Raw genomic sequence first — 15,248 nt, 5'->3', positions numbered from 1 at the left:
GTTAAAGTGGATGGGATGGCCAATATAGTGCTGATATATGTCTGATATTCAATTTAATTACAGGAACTGTGATCTACACAGACTGTATGTGCTGGAATTTATGATAATCTTGTCATACAGTATTTACTCATATATATACTGTATATGTATGTATATACATATATATGTTTATATATAAAATATATATTTGTGGCTTATTAATATTTTCATATTTTTTTATATTTGTAAATAAAAACAAAGAATAATGGAATGCTTTTTTAGTTTTTTTACTTCACAATTTGACGGAAACTTAATTTGATCATTTGAAACCGTAATTTGGCGATGTGACTTTTAAAGAAAGACTGCTCGCCCACACACACACACACTGTACGTATTTACACACGCATGCCTATTAAACACGTAATACACACGTGAACGCCATCACCGTTTTCACAGATTCACGTTTTTGAAGTTTACACGGAGATGATAACGGTATCGTTTTCAAAACTTCTATCAAAGTAAAAATCCTATTTCAAAGTTTGCGTTTGTCATGCCACCGAAGCGCATGTGTCGTGTAAACAAATGGCCAGAACACGTCACAATGTTTCTGTTTTCAGTTGAAACCGGTGTCGTGTAAGCGGCCCACGTTAATAACTAATGATTTTTACAACAGAAATGAATAAATTAGAAACTTACTAGATCTACTGTACAGCAAAAACAATCTCTGCTATATAAATGAATGTGACTTGTTGTCTCTTTGTAATAGTTTGTGAAATTCACTAGCAATTTCTGACTGAAAATGATTTCTACACCAATTATCTTTTCAGTGTATGCTGTTTATGAACTGAGAACAAGCTAATGCAGATCATTTAAAAAAATATGTATAAGCCTGGCTATCATTACTCACAACAGAATCGTCCAGCTTGTCCTCATAATACGCCATTAGCTGTGAAGTGACAGTAATGCTCTACTTTACCTCGAGTAATCCCGCTCTCCATTAGCATGATATCTGATCCAGCCTGTAAAAGCAGATGAAATGAGTGTGCACTCTCTATTAATGACACGAGTGCATTAACAAGTCCTGAAAGAATAGGATAGCCTGTATATGTGCTTTATCACAGTTATAAGCAGTAATTCAAGCTAGTTTAAATGGACAGTGTCTCCTGAGCATTGTTGCACGGTGCATTTAAATACCGGTAATTGCCCTGAGCCAATAGCAGATCTTCCCTGTATACTGAGGACTTTATGCATCAATCTCAGCTAATATTCTTTTATGAGGGGAACAAATACTGAACTATCAGTGCAAGCTCTATTGTGTTCAGTTTAGGAAGAGGAACAGAGGCACTTCCCGTACCACTGGGAATTTATTAGACGTGTCTTTTATGCAAAGTGTGCATGCAGAGTGTTTGTTTCAGTGAGAAGTATTTGCTTCTCCCGGCATGATTTGCATGTTCCTCTCGAGCACAAACTGAATATTAGTGCAGTTCTGCTAATGGCCTGCTTTGATTTGGTTGTTCTTGTCCATTTGATGAATGTAAACAGCCCCAAACGCTTGGACACACAACACACAACACACACCAGATGTGTGTTATCAGGGTTGTTACTGACTCGACTGAAGGGTTTGATCAGTCACTGTTATGAAGTGAAGCAAAATGATCCAGCATTATATTAACTCCTCTGTACAAATGACCTACAAAGTCAAGCTTTCACACTCTAAATCAACCCAAATATGGACAAACCCAACCGTTGGGTTAAAAATGTAATTAAAAAACTTAACCCAACCCAACTTTACCCAAATTTGGGTTGAAACTAGCCGGCATTTTTTTATGTGCGGTAACATCACAAGATGCTCATTTGGAATATTCTTAAATTATTAAGTGCTTGCTATAATAATAATAATAATAATAATTAAAAGCAAATATTATATAAATAAATATTATGATAACAATAAAACATTGTGGATTTAAAATTTTCACTCAGATGTTATGATAATATCATTTGTAATTTTAAGGATAAAAAACTTAATTAATATATATCGCCATTCTTCCCCAGTTGATTAGATAAAACACTGCAAACATTTTGGACATTCGATAAACCCAGGTCAGAGTTCTTGTTTTATACTGTTGACTTAATGAAGATAAAGGTTTTTACAGAGGGGATTTTATATATGTATATTGGATGTTTAGGAATAAAATGTGTATGCATGTGCTACTTAAAAGTAGATTTCTAAAAAAAAAGATTTAGAAAAAACGGCCTTTGAAGATATGAATTGTAATTGAAATCTACAGATATAATAAACAGTCTATTTTGGATGTTTTCTTTCCAGTAGTCTGAACAACATTATGAAAAATTGACCAGTGCAGAGAAACACAAAACACAGGCCGTCAGGGTTCATCCGTGTTCGCTTTGCTTTTGGGTTTAGTTTCTTTGGTTTTCATCAGTTTCTATGGTTATTCGTTGTTTGATTAGTGTGTGTTAATTGGTTTGGTTCTGAGTATTTTTAAGGCCAGTGTTTTGGTCTGTTCTCATCACGTTTATATTGGTTGCTCATGTTCTTTGTCTAGAGATCTTTACACTGCTGCATTTTGATTCATCATCATCATGTTCTTGCAACCGACTGCGACACACACCAAATGTTCCAGAAAAGTGTTCTGCAGTCGTTCCTGAAGAACAGTGAAAGTGTGTGTGCTGATATATGTCCGCATGTTATCTTAAAGCACGGATGTGGATCAGAGAATCAATCAGGACACATGCAACCTGCGGTTTTAAAGCAGAGGAAGATGGTGTATGAACAACTTCAGGACAGGAAAATAAAGCACACGGGACCATGCTGAAAACAAAATGAAATTCTACACAATAACATTGTATGTCTGTTGGCATCATCTCTTCTCAGGTATTCAGCATCTGAAGTCCTGTCAGGAGTTGGCATCACCTCTTCTCAGGTGTTGGGTATCTGCAGTCCTGTCAGGAGTTGGCATCACCTCTTCTCAGGTGTTGGGCATCTGAAGTCCTGTCAGGAGTTTGCATCACCTCTTCTCAGGTGTTGGGCATCTGCAGTCCTGTCAGGAGTTGGCATCACCTCTTCTCAGGTGTTGGGCATCTGCAGTCCTGTCAGGAGTTGGCATCACCTCTTCTCAGGTGTTGGGCATCTGAAGTCCTGTCAGGAGTTGGCATCACCTCTTCTCAGGTGTTGGGCATCTGCAGTCCTGTCAGGAGTTGGCATAATCTCTTCTCAGGTGTTCAGCATCTGAAGTCCTGTCAGGAGTTAGCATCACCTCTTCTCAGGTGTTGGGCATCTGCAGTCCTGTCAGGAGTTGGCATCATCTCTTCTCAGGTGTTCGGCATCTGCAGTCCTGTCAGGAGTTGGCATAATCTCTTCTCAGGTGTTCAGCATCTGAAGTCCTGTCAGGAGTTAGCATCACCTCTTCTCAGGTGTTGGGCATCTGCAGTCCTGTCAGGAGTTGGCATCATCTCTTCTCAGGTGTTCGGCATCTGAAGTCCTGTCAGGAGTTGGCATCACCTCTTCTCAGGTGTTGGGCATCTGAAGTCCTGTCAGGTGTTGGCATCACCTCTTCTCAGGTGTTGGGCATCTGAAGTCCTGTCAGGAGTTGGCATCATCTCTTCTCAGGTGTTGGGCATCTGAAGTCCTGTCAGGAGTTAGCATCACCTCTTCTCAGGTGTTGGGCATCTGAAGTCCTGTCAGGAGTTGGCATCACCTCTTCTCAGGTGTTGGGCATCTGACGTCCTGTCAGGAGTTAGCATCACCTCTTCTCAGGTGTTGGGCATCTGAAGTCCTGTTAGGAGTTAGCATCATCTCTTCTCAGGTGTTGGGCATCTGAAGTCCTGTCAGGAGTTAGCATCACCTCTTCTCAGGTGTTGGGCATCTGACGTCCTGTCAGGAGTTAGCATCATCTCTTCTCAGGTGTTGGGCATCTGAAGTCCTGTCAGGAGTTAGCATCACCTCTTCTCAGGTGTTGGGCATCTGCAGTCCTGTCAGGTGTTGGCATCATCTCTTCTCAGGTGTTGGGCATCTGAAGTCCTGTCAGGTGTTGGCATCACCTCTTCTCAGGTGTTGGGCATCTGAAGTCCTGTCAGGAGTTAGCATCATCTCTTCTCAGGTGTTGGGCATCTGAAGTCCTGTCAGGTGTTGGCATCATCTCTTCTCAGGTGTTGGGCATCTGAAGTCCTGTCAGGTGTTGGCATCACCTCTTCTCAGGTGTTGGGCATCTGAAGTCCTGTCAGGAGTTAGCATCATCTCTTCTCAGGTGTTGGGCATCTGAAGTCCTGTCAGGAGTTGGCATCGCCTCTTCTCAGGTGTTGGGCATCTGAAGTCCTGTCAGGAGTTGGCATCGCCTCTTCTCAGGTGTTGGGCATCTGAAGTCCTGTCAGGAGTTAGCATCACCTCTTCTCAAGTGTTGGGCATCTGCAGTCCTGTCAGGAGTTAGCATCACCTCTTCTCAGGTGTTGGGCATCTGAAGTCCTGTCAGGAGTTAGCATCACCTCTTCTCAGGTGTTGGGCATCTGAAGTCCTGTCAGGAGTTAGCATCACCTCTTCTCAGGTTTTGGGCATCTGATGTCCTATCAGGAGTTAGCATCACCTCTTCTCAGGTGTTGGGCATCTTACGTCCTGTCAGGAGTTGGCATCACCTCTTCTCAGGTGTTGGTTATCTTACGTCCTGTCAGGAGTTGGCATCACCTCTTCTCAGGTGTTGGTTATCTTACGTCCTGTCAGGAGTTGGCATCACCTCTTCTCAGGTGTTGGTTATCTGACGTCCTGTCAGGAGTTAGCATCACCTCTTCTCAGGTGTTGGTTATCTGACGTCCTGTCAGGAGTTGGCATCACCTCTTCTCAGGTGTTGGTTATCTTACGTCCTGTCAGGAGTTGGCATCACCTCTTCTCAGGTGTTGGTTATCTTACGTCCTGTCAGGAGTTGGCATCACCTCTTCTCAGGTGTTGGTTATCTGACGTCCTGTCAGGAGTTAGCATCACCTCTTCTCAGGTGTTGGGCATCTGCAGTCCTGTCAGGAGTTGGCATCACCTCTTCTCAGGTGTTGGTTATCTGACGTCCTGTCAGGAGTTAGCATCACCTCTTCTCAGGTGTTGGGCATCTGACGTCCTGTCAGGAGTTAGCATCATCTCTTCTCAGGTGTTGGGCATCTGAAGTCCTGTCAGGAGTTGGCATCACCTCTTCTCAGGTGTTGGTTATCTGACGTCCTGTCAGGAGTTGGCATCACCTCTTCTCAGGTGTTGGGCATCTGAGGTCCTGTCAGGAGTTGGCATCACCTCTTCTCAGGTGTTGGTTATCTGACGTCCTGTCAGGAGTTAGCATCACCTCTTCTCAGGTGTTGGGCATCTGACGTCCTGTCAGGAGTTAGCATCATCTCTTCTCAGGTGTTGGGCATCTGAAGTCCTGTCAGGAGTTAGCATCATCTCTTCTCTGGTGTTGGGCATCTGAAGTCCTGTCAGGAGTTGGCATCATCTCTTCTCAGGTGTTGGGCATCTGAAGTCCTGTCAGGAGTTGGCATCATCTCTTCTCAGTTGTTGGGCATCTGAAGTCCTGTCAGGAGTTGGCATCACCTCTTCTCAGGTGTTGGTTATCTGACGTCCTGTCAGGAGTTAGCATCACCTCTTCTCAGGTGTTGGGCATCTGACGTCCTGTCAGGAGTTAGCATCATCTCTTCTCAGGTGTTGGGCATCTGAAGTCCTGTCAGGAGTTAGCATCATCTCTTCTCTGGTGTTGGGCATCTGAAGTCCTGTCAGGAGTTGGCATCATCTCTTCTCAGGTGTTGGGCATCTGAAGTCCTGTCAGGAGTTGGCATCACCTCTTCTCAGGTGTTGGTTATCTGACGTCCTGTCAGGAGTTGGCATCACCTCTTCTCAGGTGTTGGTTATCTGACGTCCTGTCAGGAGTTAGCATCACCTCTTCTCAGGTGTTGGGCATCTGACGTCCTGTCAGGAGTTAGCATCATCTCTTCTCAGGTGTTGGGCATCTGAAGTCCTGTCAGGAGTTAGCATCACCTCTTCTCAGGTGTTGGGCATCTAAAGTCCTGTCAGGAGTTAGCATCATCTCTTCTCAGGTGTTGGGCATCTGAAGTCCTGTCAGGAGTTGGCATCACCTCTTCTCATGTGTTGGGCATCTGAAGTCCTGTCAGGAGTAAGCATCACCTCTTCTCAGGTGTTGGGCATCTGAAGTCCTGTCAGGAGTTGGCATCATCTCTTCTCAGGTGTTGGGCATCTGCAGTCCTGTCAGGAGTTAGCATCACCTCTTCTCAGGTGTTGGTTATCTGAAGTCCTGTCAGGAGTTAGCATCACCTCTTCTCTGGTGTTGGGCATCTGAAGTCCTGTCAGGAGTTAGCATCATCTCTTCTCTGGTGTTGGGCATCTGAAGTCCTTTCAGGAGTTAGCATCATCTCTTTTCTGGTGTTGGGCATCTGAAGTCCTGTCAGGAGTTGGCATCACCTCTTCTCAGGTGTAGGTTATCTGAAGTTCTGTCAGGAGTTTGCATAATCTCTTCTCAGGTGTTGGGCATCTGACGTCCTGTCAGGAGTTGGCATCACCTCTTCTCAGGTGTTGGGCATCTGAAGTTCTGTTAGGTGTTGGCATCACCTCTTCTCAGGTGTTGGGCATCTGAAGTCCTGTCAGGAGTTGGCATCATCTCTTCTCAGGTGTTGGGCATCTGAAGTCCTGTCAGGAGTTGGCATCACCTCTTCTCAGGTGTTGGGCATCTGAAGTCCTGTCAGGAGTTGGCATCACCTCTTCTCAGGTGTTGGGCTAATATAACACACAGGTCTTAAACTGTAGAGGATGAAGTTACAGTACATCCTTCTAAGTGCAGATTATATTCTAAGAGATTCTGTGTACAGATTTTTGGTCCAATAAGTAATACATCAGTCTTATTTTAGAAAATGACTGGTCATTCAATATTTTATATCTTTAACACACTCTGTCAACTTGGATAATTTAGAGATTTCATAGTTATGCCACTTCGGCATAACAGGGGAAACTAATTCCATTTTTTCTTATAATATTACCAAGTGGGAGCATATTTTAAAAAAATAAACCTAAGCTAACTAACTAAACTAACAGTGCCTGTTCACTGAGTTACAGTGGGTTTATGAACAGGTTTGGGAAAAGCAAGTCTTTGGAGCTGTGAGTGCATATCCATAAGCGTCCGCTGCTCTTTCTGGAAGTGTTTATGGAATGTGGGATTTTCAGCTCTATTTTCACTTCTTCAGAAATGTAAGGTGAGGTTTCTCTGAGCTAAGCCTCTCTCGACAGCGCATGAATGCTTCCACGTATATCTCCGTCTCACAGCTTGATTCTCTTCTTCTTTTAGCTCCATGTTTCTGCATTTGTAAGTGTTGAACATGGTTGATGTTTAGGCAAGCTACCCATTGTTTTAATGCACTGGTCAATTGTGCCTCCATAATGTGTCTTCTTTCAGACTAGTGGCAAAAAATAGACATTTTATTCAGTACTTAGTTACTTGATCTAAGAAGTTTTTTATTTTTTTTATTTTCCAGTGCACTGAAGAAGAAGAAAGGTTTTGTGGTTAAGGTCCATTTGGCCTCTTCTCTGCATAAATAATGAATATGGTTGAATGTTTGGTCATTTTCAAGTTTGATTTACATCGTTTGTTCTTGATTTTGTTTGTGTGTTGTCACAGTAATTTATTGTGGTGTAATGTCATGATGTGTTTGCTCCTCTACTCTAAATAATCTGTTCAGTTGATTGTTACCCTTGTCATGTTTCATATCCAGTGTTGAGGTCTGCGTGTGGGATTTTAATGTATTTCGTTTTTGTCTCATGAGTATCATGTGATGAATGCCCATGTGATTTGCCACTATAGCTTAAAGGTCAAGCATAAATCATAGAACAAAAGTTATAAGCTCTATCAGGCTGAGAAAATATTGAACAATGAAAAGCCACACTGCAAAGATTGATTTCTTATTCAATGTTTTGCTTTGTGTTTCCAGTACAACATATCTCAACCTTCTCAAATCAAGATAGAATTACTAGAGATGCAAAATGACATTTGATATTTGTCACGTTGGGCAATGCAGACAGAGATGAAGGAGCAGGGAGAGGTAGATCTTAATCCCCCTGTGGTGAAAATCAAGTTTTTTATATTGTTTATATCTCTATATAGTGTTTTTAATATGCTTTAAGACAAATCATGTGTAAATTCACAAGTCGACACTGAGTATTTTCTCCTTAAAACTGCAGTGAACCAAAGACAGTCTCAAAAACAAGGTTTGAAATCGCTGGTGTTTCTGACGTCACAAACTACCTTGTAACCAATCAGATCAATGTGTGATCGTCAACAAGTGGATCTCTGAGCTGTGGGAGTGAGTGGAGGCGGGGCTCATTTGCATATTCATAGAACCGCATATACTAAATGAGGCAAGTGTGTAGAGTTACATTCAAGCTATTCTAAGGCATGCCATGAAGCATTTTTTTCTTGGAAAACATTTAAATATGTTATTTTGGTGATCAAAGATGAGTTTTAAGGGATACAATTATTTAATATTAGCTGTTTAACTATTAATAAATAAAGATAATCCAAATAACAGGAATCGCAGGAGTGCAAAGGCGTACCAGCTTTGACTTCAACTCAAAGTCACTGACTAGAGGACAATGGACAGGGCTTAAATACACAAGACAACAACAAACTCAACCAGAAACAGGTGTGCAACATAATTGGTAACCATGGTAACAAATGAAGAGTGCAAACCTAGGGGGAAAACGAAACAGATGGTCTACTGTGTATGGTTATAGGGGATTGCACTAAGTTTGAGCTATAGCAACAGTGATGCTTGCCTAATAAATGACTAATAACACAATAGTAAAATGATTGATTTATTATAGTATAACTGTGTTATCTCTGTTGAGACTCTGCAAGTGAAACATTTTGTGTTTAGCGGCATCACTCACCAGCGTGTGTAATTGTGTGTCTGTCAGGTGACTCATGCACCAAAGGTCGAGCAGCAGGGCCAACTCTTGGGCTTGTTCGATGAGAAGGCTTTTCTGTCCAGTAAGCAGCTGAAAGCAGGAGAGGATCCTTACAGGGAACACGCGTTCAACCTGCAGGAGAGCGACCGGCTGGGGAGCGAGCGCACCATCAGAGACACACGACACTATCGGTAATATGTTCATTTGTTGAGTATTTTGGCTATTTCAGGCCTTCTGTTATGTTAAAAGACTGGGTACAACTTTTGTCCTGGACCCACATTAGTTTCCAAGCAATTCACCAAAAATCGACTCTATGAAAAACCCTAAGATTCATGTAAAAACAGAAGAGCACTGTTGTAGATTTAAAAGATAAAATATGGGAGAAATTTAATAATTCCCACCAATTTCTATTGTATTATTTCTGTTATTTTGGGATCTATATACAGTATATAGGGTGAAAATAAATACTAGTAAGTATAAAGAGTATTTAACATGATTGTCAAATGGGTTCTCGTTTTTCTTACCGAATTACCGTTTTTTCAAAGTGTAGATTTTTGGCATTTTTTTACTCCTTTCCAAAACACATCTACACGTCGATACTTTACTTCCACAAGCATGACCCCTAAATGAGAAATATTCACACAATTTCAAAAATTGATTTTCATAGTTAATACATAGTTTAACCATTGATCTTCAAGCAGTTTGAAAATCGAATGCGGGTCAAACTGACCCGAACACAACAGCGTTCAGCTACCAATCAACCTTAGGCCGGTTAGACGCCATTTTGAATGTTAACGCAGATGAAAACGAGGCTGTGAGGGATAGACGTACAGTCTTTACAATGTATTAAGGTCCTAGATCACGTAATTTTCACAACTTACAACTTTTAAAACAGTTTATTGTTAGTCATTGTATACTGATAGTTTAAGTTTAAGCTGAAAAATCGGTATGTTGCTAAACAACAGTTTTCAATCCTGTCAAAAATGTAATATGGCGCTATCCTAGTGTAGTCCTCAGTTCTGTTTAACTTATGTGACCATGTTCCACTCCTTGAAACCTGTGTGTGTGTGTGTGTGTGTGTGTTTGCTGCATTCTCAGATGTGCCTCTATGACCTTTGACCCTGACCTGCCGCCCACCAGCATCATCATCACCTTTCACAATGAGGCGCGCTCCACCCTGCTGCGCACTATTAAAAGGTAACAGTCTGGAACACACACACACTCAGTTTCTAGAGCTGTTCCAGACACACACACATTCAGCTTTACATGCATGAGGGGAAAATACAGCATTAATCCTGTTACCATTGAAGAACCTGCACTTTGTTACATTTAAAGAGCTCTTTCACACTAAAAAATGCTGGGTTGTTTCAACCCAATTTTGGGTAAAATATGGACAAACCCAAACGTTGGGTTAAAAATGTAATGTAAAAATTTAACCCAACGGCTGGGTTTGTCCATATTTTACCTATTTATAAATCCTTTACTTGCAGATAATATAATATTAATGAAACAAAAAGGCCACTTATGTGTACTTAAAATGAGCACACTTTAATGAGCTTTGTGTAATAGTCAAGTTAAAAGTTTTACTTTAAATTACATTTTAAATTGAAGTAAACTTATTTTGATGTACTGACTAATATACTAAAGCACATTTTAAGTACTTGATTATAATTTTGAATGTATTGTTTTATTTGATATAACATTTAAAGTTAAAGAGGACCTATTATGCTTTTTTCCATGTTCATCTTTCTTTGGTGTGTGTGTGTAATGTTGCTGTGTGAGCTTAAAAATGGTTGAGTTAGTTAGTAGTGTGTTGAAACTGTCAGTAATGGTAAAGGGTGGGACATTTCCCAAACACACTCTGGAACACTTGACAAATCTTGACCACACTTGACCAATCACAACACACTGCTCCAGCCGACCAATCAGAGCATAGTGTGCTTTTAGAAGGAGGAGCTTCACAGAGACAGGAACTAAACAGAGCGTTACTGACAGACTAGGAAGAGAGGAGCTGCAACAATGGATAATATGGGGAAAATTATCTAGTTTTCTAGTTTAGCCCAAAAACAAAATCAAGACTTTGTAAAAGGGCATAATATGGCCTCTTTAATATCATTTATTGCAATTTTATCATTACAAATGTGTGATTATGAATATATTTAAATACATGACATACAAGTTTCAATAGGAGTGGCATTAAAGTCTTCTAGATTACAACAAATGCTTGTCTTTTCATTCAGCAGTGCACGTTAAACATATATCAAAGACAATAGAAATAATTATGTTATTATATATAATTATGTTACTTAAGTGGGTCAAAAGAGCATTCTTAAGTTCTACTAATTGCTTGTGAATTACATTTAAACTATAATACATTTTAGTTTAACATTACATTCTGTATATTCTAACAAGTAGTCTTTTTAAAAGTCTGCTAAAGTGCAGCTCTTCTTCACAAGCATTTTGCTGTCGTGGTTTTATAGGCCTCTGTTCGGGTGTTGCTCACTAGCACAAGTAAAAAGAGCCCAACCACACCTGCATAATTTAAGGTTTCATTCATGTGTGTAACAACAGTGCAGGACAAGTTACACACTGAAGTTTAATACTTAGGGGAAAACGCATTAGCCTTTTTATATGGCATGTATGTTGTTATTCACCCTGTTCTTCTTGTTTCAGTGTTTTAACAAGAAGCCCGCCTCATTTGATACAGGAGATTATTCTCGTGGACGACTTTAGCTCCGACCGTAAGTAGAGCTTCATTTCACACACACACACACACACACACACACACACACACACACACACACACACACACACACACACACACACACACACACACACACACACACACACACACACACACACACACACACACACACACACACACACACACATATGAAAACACTGAATGATGACAAAGTGATTCCTGCATTTGTGTGTGCTCATATTTGACCTTTGAGGACGCATTAGCTGTAGTTCTTTATAAATATTGCTCTTTCTATGTTCATCAACGAGCCAAGGCTGAACCCGGCCCTGCTGTTGTCATGGCGAGGAAACAAACGGCACAATCAGAATTGCAGCTCTGTTGTGATTAATGTTGTGGAGCGACACAGAGACATGAAGTTGGCGATGTGATTTTTCCTTTTACAGAGATCATGTGTTGAGCTTAGGCAGTGCTTTATTCAAAAACACACACACACACACACACACACACACACACACACACACACACACACATATACACGAGCGCGCACACACACACATACAAATGCGCACACACACACAGACACGCGCGTGTGCGCACACACACACACACACACACACACACACACACACACACACACACACACACACATTCAAACACACACACACACACACACACGCGCGCGTGCACACACACATACAAAGCCGCGCACACAGACACACACACACACGCGTGCACACACACACACACACATGCAGAGATGCATTTAATCTGTAAGAGTTTAGCCAGAACTGCATCTAGTCAGGCTCAAGCGGTCAGGCTCAAGCGGTCAGGATCTTGAACTGTATATTTGTGTGTGTTATCAGAGTCTGTGAAATATCTGCACATCTGGACGCAGGAGCGCAGGGTTGTTGGCAGAAAAGAAAGCTCCACAATCATTTAAATGAGCTTTCAGTTTGTTGCTGGATAAACTAGAAAGTGCGCCAGGTTTGAGTTATAGACCAGATTGTAGAATGATTAATTTACTGATCAAAAATGATCTCGCACAAAAGAAATGGCAATAATGTTAACAGGTTATTGTCCTTGTTCATTTTGGTTCAGGTTTGTCACAAAACGTGATTTCTTATTTTATACAACTTGAAATTAAAATTATTCAAAATGCCATAAACACGTCAGTATTTGCATCAAATGGCAAACACTTCTTTCATAATAGTGCATTTCTGGATAAACCATGTAAACACTGTTGTTCTATATCTAAAGCTCTTTGGTCTTTCACAGGCTTATGTCTACACTTCAATACAATGTTCTACAGTGACAGTAATCTGCTGAGAGCGGGAACATGTTCACTGTAAACACCAATGCAATGTAGAAACAGAACATATTTATCAGGCCAAACATTACTGTGTACAGTAGCATACAACACAACCATACACATGTGAACCAAACGTATACTCTTTAGAATACATAATGAACACAATTGTGTGTGTGGGGTCTCTGTCCATTGTTGGCATCCATTGTTCAAAACAGGTAATCTGACCTTTGACCTATTCATAGGCCTATACTACAGTAAAGCAGTGATTGGTTAGTGATCAGTAAAGCAATTAGTGTTTGCACATGTGCGGAGTGTGTGTGTGTGACCTCTCATACAATAAGTGTCGCATTTTGATTGATTGTGTTTGGAAAAGGAAAGCAAGTCACACACACTCTTAGATTTGTGTGTGTTAGGAAAAAAGTGTTTTATGCAATTGAAAACGGAGTCAAATGCTGAGAAATAAGCTCATGGTTTTGGAGATTTGGTGTGTAGTTTTGCAGTTTTGAGTGAGAGGTTTCAAAAATCGTGTGACAAAAGATTTCGAGTGTAAGCAGTTGGAAAAAACTGTAATTGAATTAAATATAAAATATAAAACATTTAAATTTAATTGCAATTAAGTGTCTGGAAACATTACATGCAGTTCGCACTGAAGTAATGCTTTTCACAGTTCTCTGTTATCGATTAATAGTTACCTTGGTAACTCAGGTAAACAAACTGAACATTATTGAAAGGTGTTGTCGAAATCATTGTGATGGATATGAAAGAAATGTACATACAAAGCAACTTTTGGATTGCTATCAATGAAGCAAGATGCTTTTCCCCACACAGTGCCGTTACTGAGTCCACCCGCCTCAGCTCGACAACCCTGTCAGTATCAGATCATGTACATGCAGATGGGGGTGTTGATCATGGTGGCGAGGAGCATGGAGGTTAAGCTCTAGCCAGCTGTCCTGATCAGGTTTCTGTGTGTATTTGTGAATGTCCATTATTATTCAATGTAATTACCTCCAGCAAATGAGCCTCCGAGGTGCCAGCTGTCCTGACGTGGGTCACTGCACCGGTTTGTAACACTGCCAGGCTTCATGCAACGCTTTCATTCTGCGGGACAATCTGCTTGCACAGTCAGGCATGTAAGCCTGCAAATGAGCTTTTGTGTTGTGAAGGGTAAGGCAGGATTTTCACTGCACCTTTAAATCCTGTTAACGCTAGTCTTAAAGCGGTGGTTGAGTATGATTTCACTTTTCTAACTTTAGTTAGTGTGTAATGTTGCTGTTTGATCATAGGCAACATCTGCAAAGTTACAACGCTCAAAGTTCAAAGCAAAGGGAGATATTTTATTTTAAAGAAATCGTTTTTTAAGGACTACAACAAACGGCTGGTAGGAACTACACGACATTCCTCCCGGGTTAGTGACATCACCAACTCTAAAATTTACATAAACCCCGCCCCCGGGAACGCAATTTATAGATTGTCATGACAGAATATGCCAATCAATGAATGAATGAGGCATTTATATAGTGCTTTCATATGTACTACTGTACACCCAAAGCGCTTTACATTTATATCAGGGAATCTCTCCTCAACCACTAACAGTGACTAGAAGATAACTACACATAAATTCATCAACTGACCAAATGTCCTGTTGCTTCTACATGTTCTTGAGTCTCTCCATCAGTGTCTGACTGCAGATTGAACATAAAAGGCTAAAAGGTTTTTGAAAATTTCAGTGCATGTGTGTGTGTGTGAGGTAAAAGGACACGAGCTCTTGAAGCTCCGCCCCTTGTGCCGGTAGCAGCAGCTCATTTGCATTTAAAGGGACAGACAGAAAAACGGTGTGTTTTTGCAAACCCTCAAAAAGTGACAATTTTAACATGCTATATAAAAATATCTGTGGGGTATTTTAAGCTAAAACTTCACATACACACTCTGGGGACATCAGATATTTAGTTACATCTTGTGAAAAGGTCATTATACCACCCCTTTATTATAAATATTATACAAGTTTCTGTCTTTAGTTAGAAGCAAGAAATGACAAGGAGGCAGCCTCTCGCAATGCGGAGTCAATGGAGACGGTTGGATTGTTTCCCCCCCCGGTGGGGGCATGGCCTAAATACGCTCTGTCTCTATTGTACGTGATAATGTCACGAAACCCGCCTCCTCAGGGACGTCCTCGGGAGATCCGACCTAAGGGAAGTGATCGCTGTGAGTCCTGACGCTTTCAAACCTTGGTCTCTGAGAGTGACTTCTCGCCACAGAGGTTGGTGAACACCACGAAATTCAAACACTCAGCAGCCGCTTCTATG

The 15,248-nt window shown here is 41.0% G+C and overlaps 1 protein-coding gene across 1 annotated transcript in view; it reads left to right on the top strand.

Moving 5' to 3' along the window:
* The window catches only part of galnt16 (UDP-N-acetyl-alpha-D-galactosamine:polypeptide N-acetylgalactosaminyltransferase 16), a 57,940-nt gene that overhangs the window by 2,251 nt on the left and 40,441 nt on the right, over positions 1–15,248 (top strand). Inside the window, exons 2-4 of the mRNA XM_079632780.1 lie at positions 8,942–9,123; positions 10,031–10,129; positions 11,606–11,673. Coding sequence (XP_079488906.1) covers positions 8,942–9,123; positions 10,031–10,129; positions 11,606–11,673 — 349 coding nt within the window. The remainder of the gene's footprint in view (positions 1–8,941; positions 9,124–10,030; positions 10,130–11,605; positions 11,674–15,248) is intronic.

This window comes from Phoxinus phoxinus, assembly GCF_949152265.1.
Source record: "Phoxinus phoxinus genome assembly, chromosome: 13".
Taxonomy (NCBI): Eukaryota; Metazoa; Chordata; class Actinopteri; order Cypriniformes; family Leuciscidae; genus Phoxinus; species Phoxinus phoxinus.
This window is presented reverse-complemented; position numbering and strand designations above follow the sequence as displayed.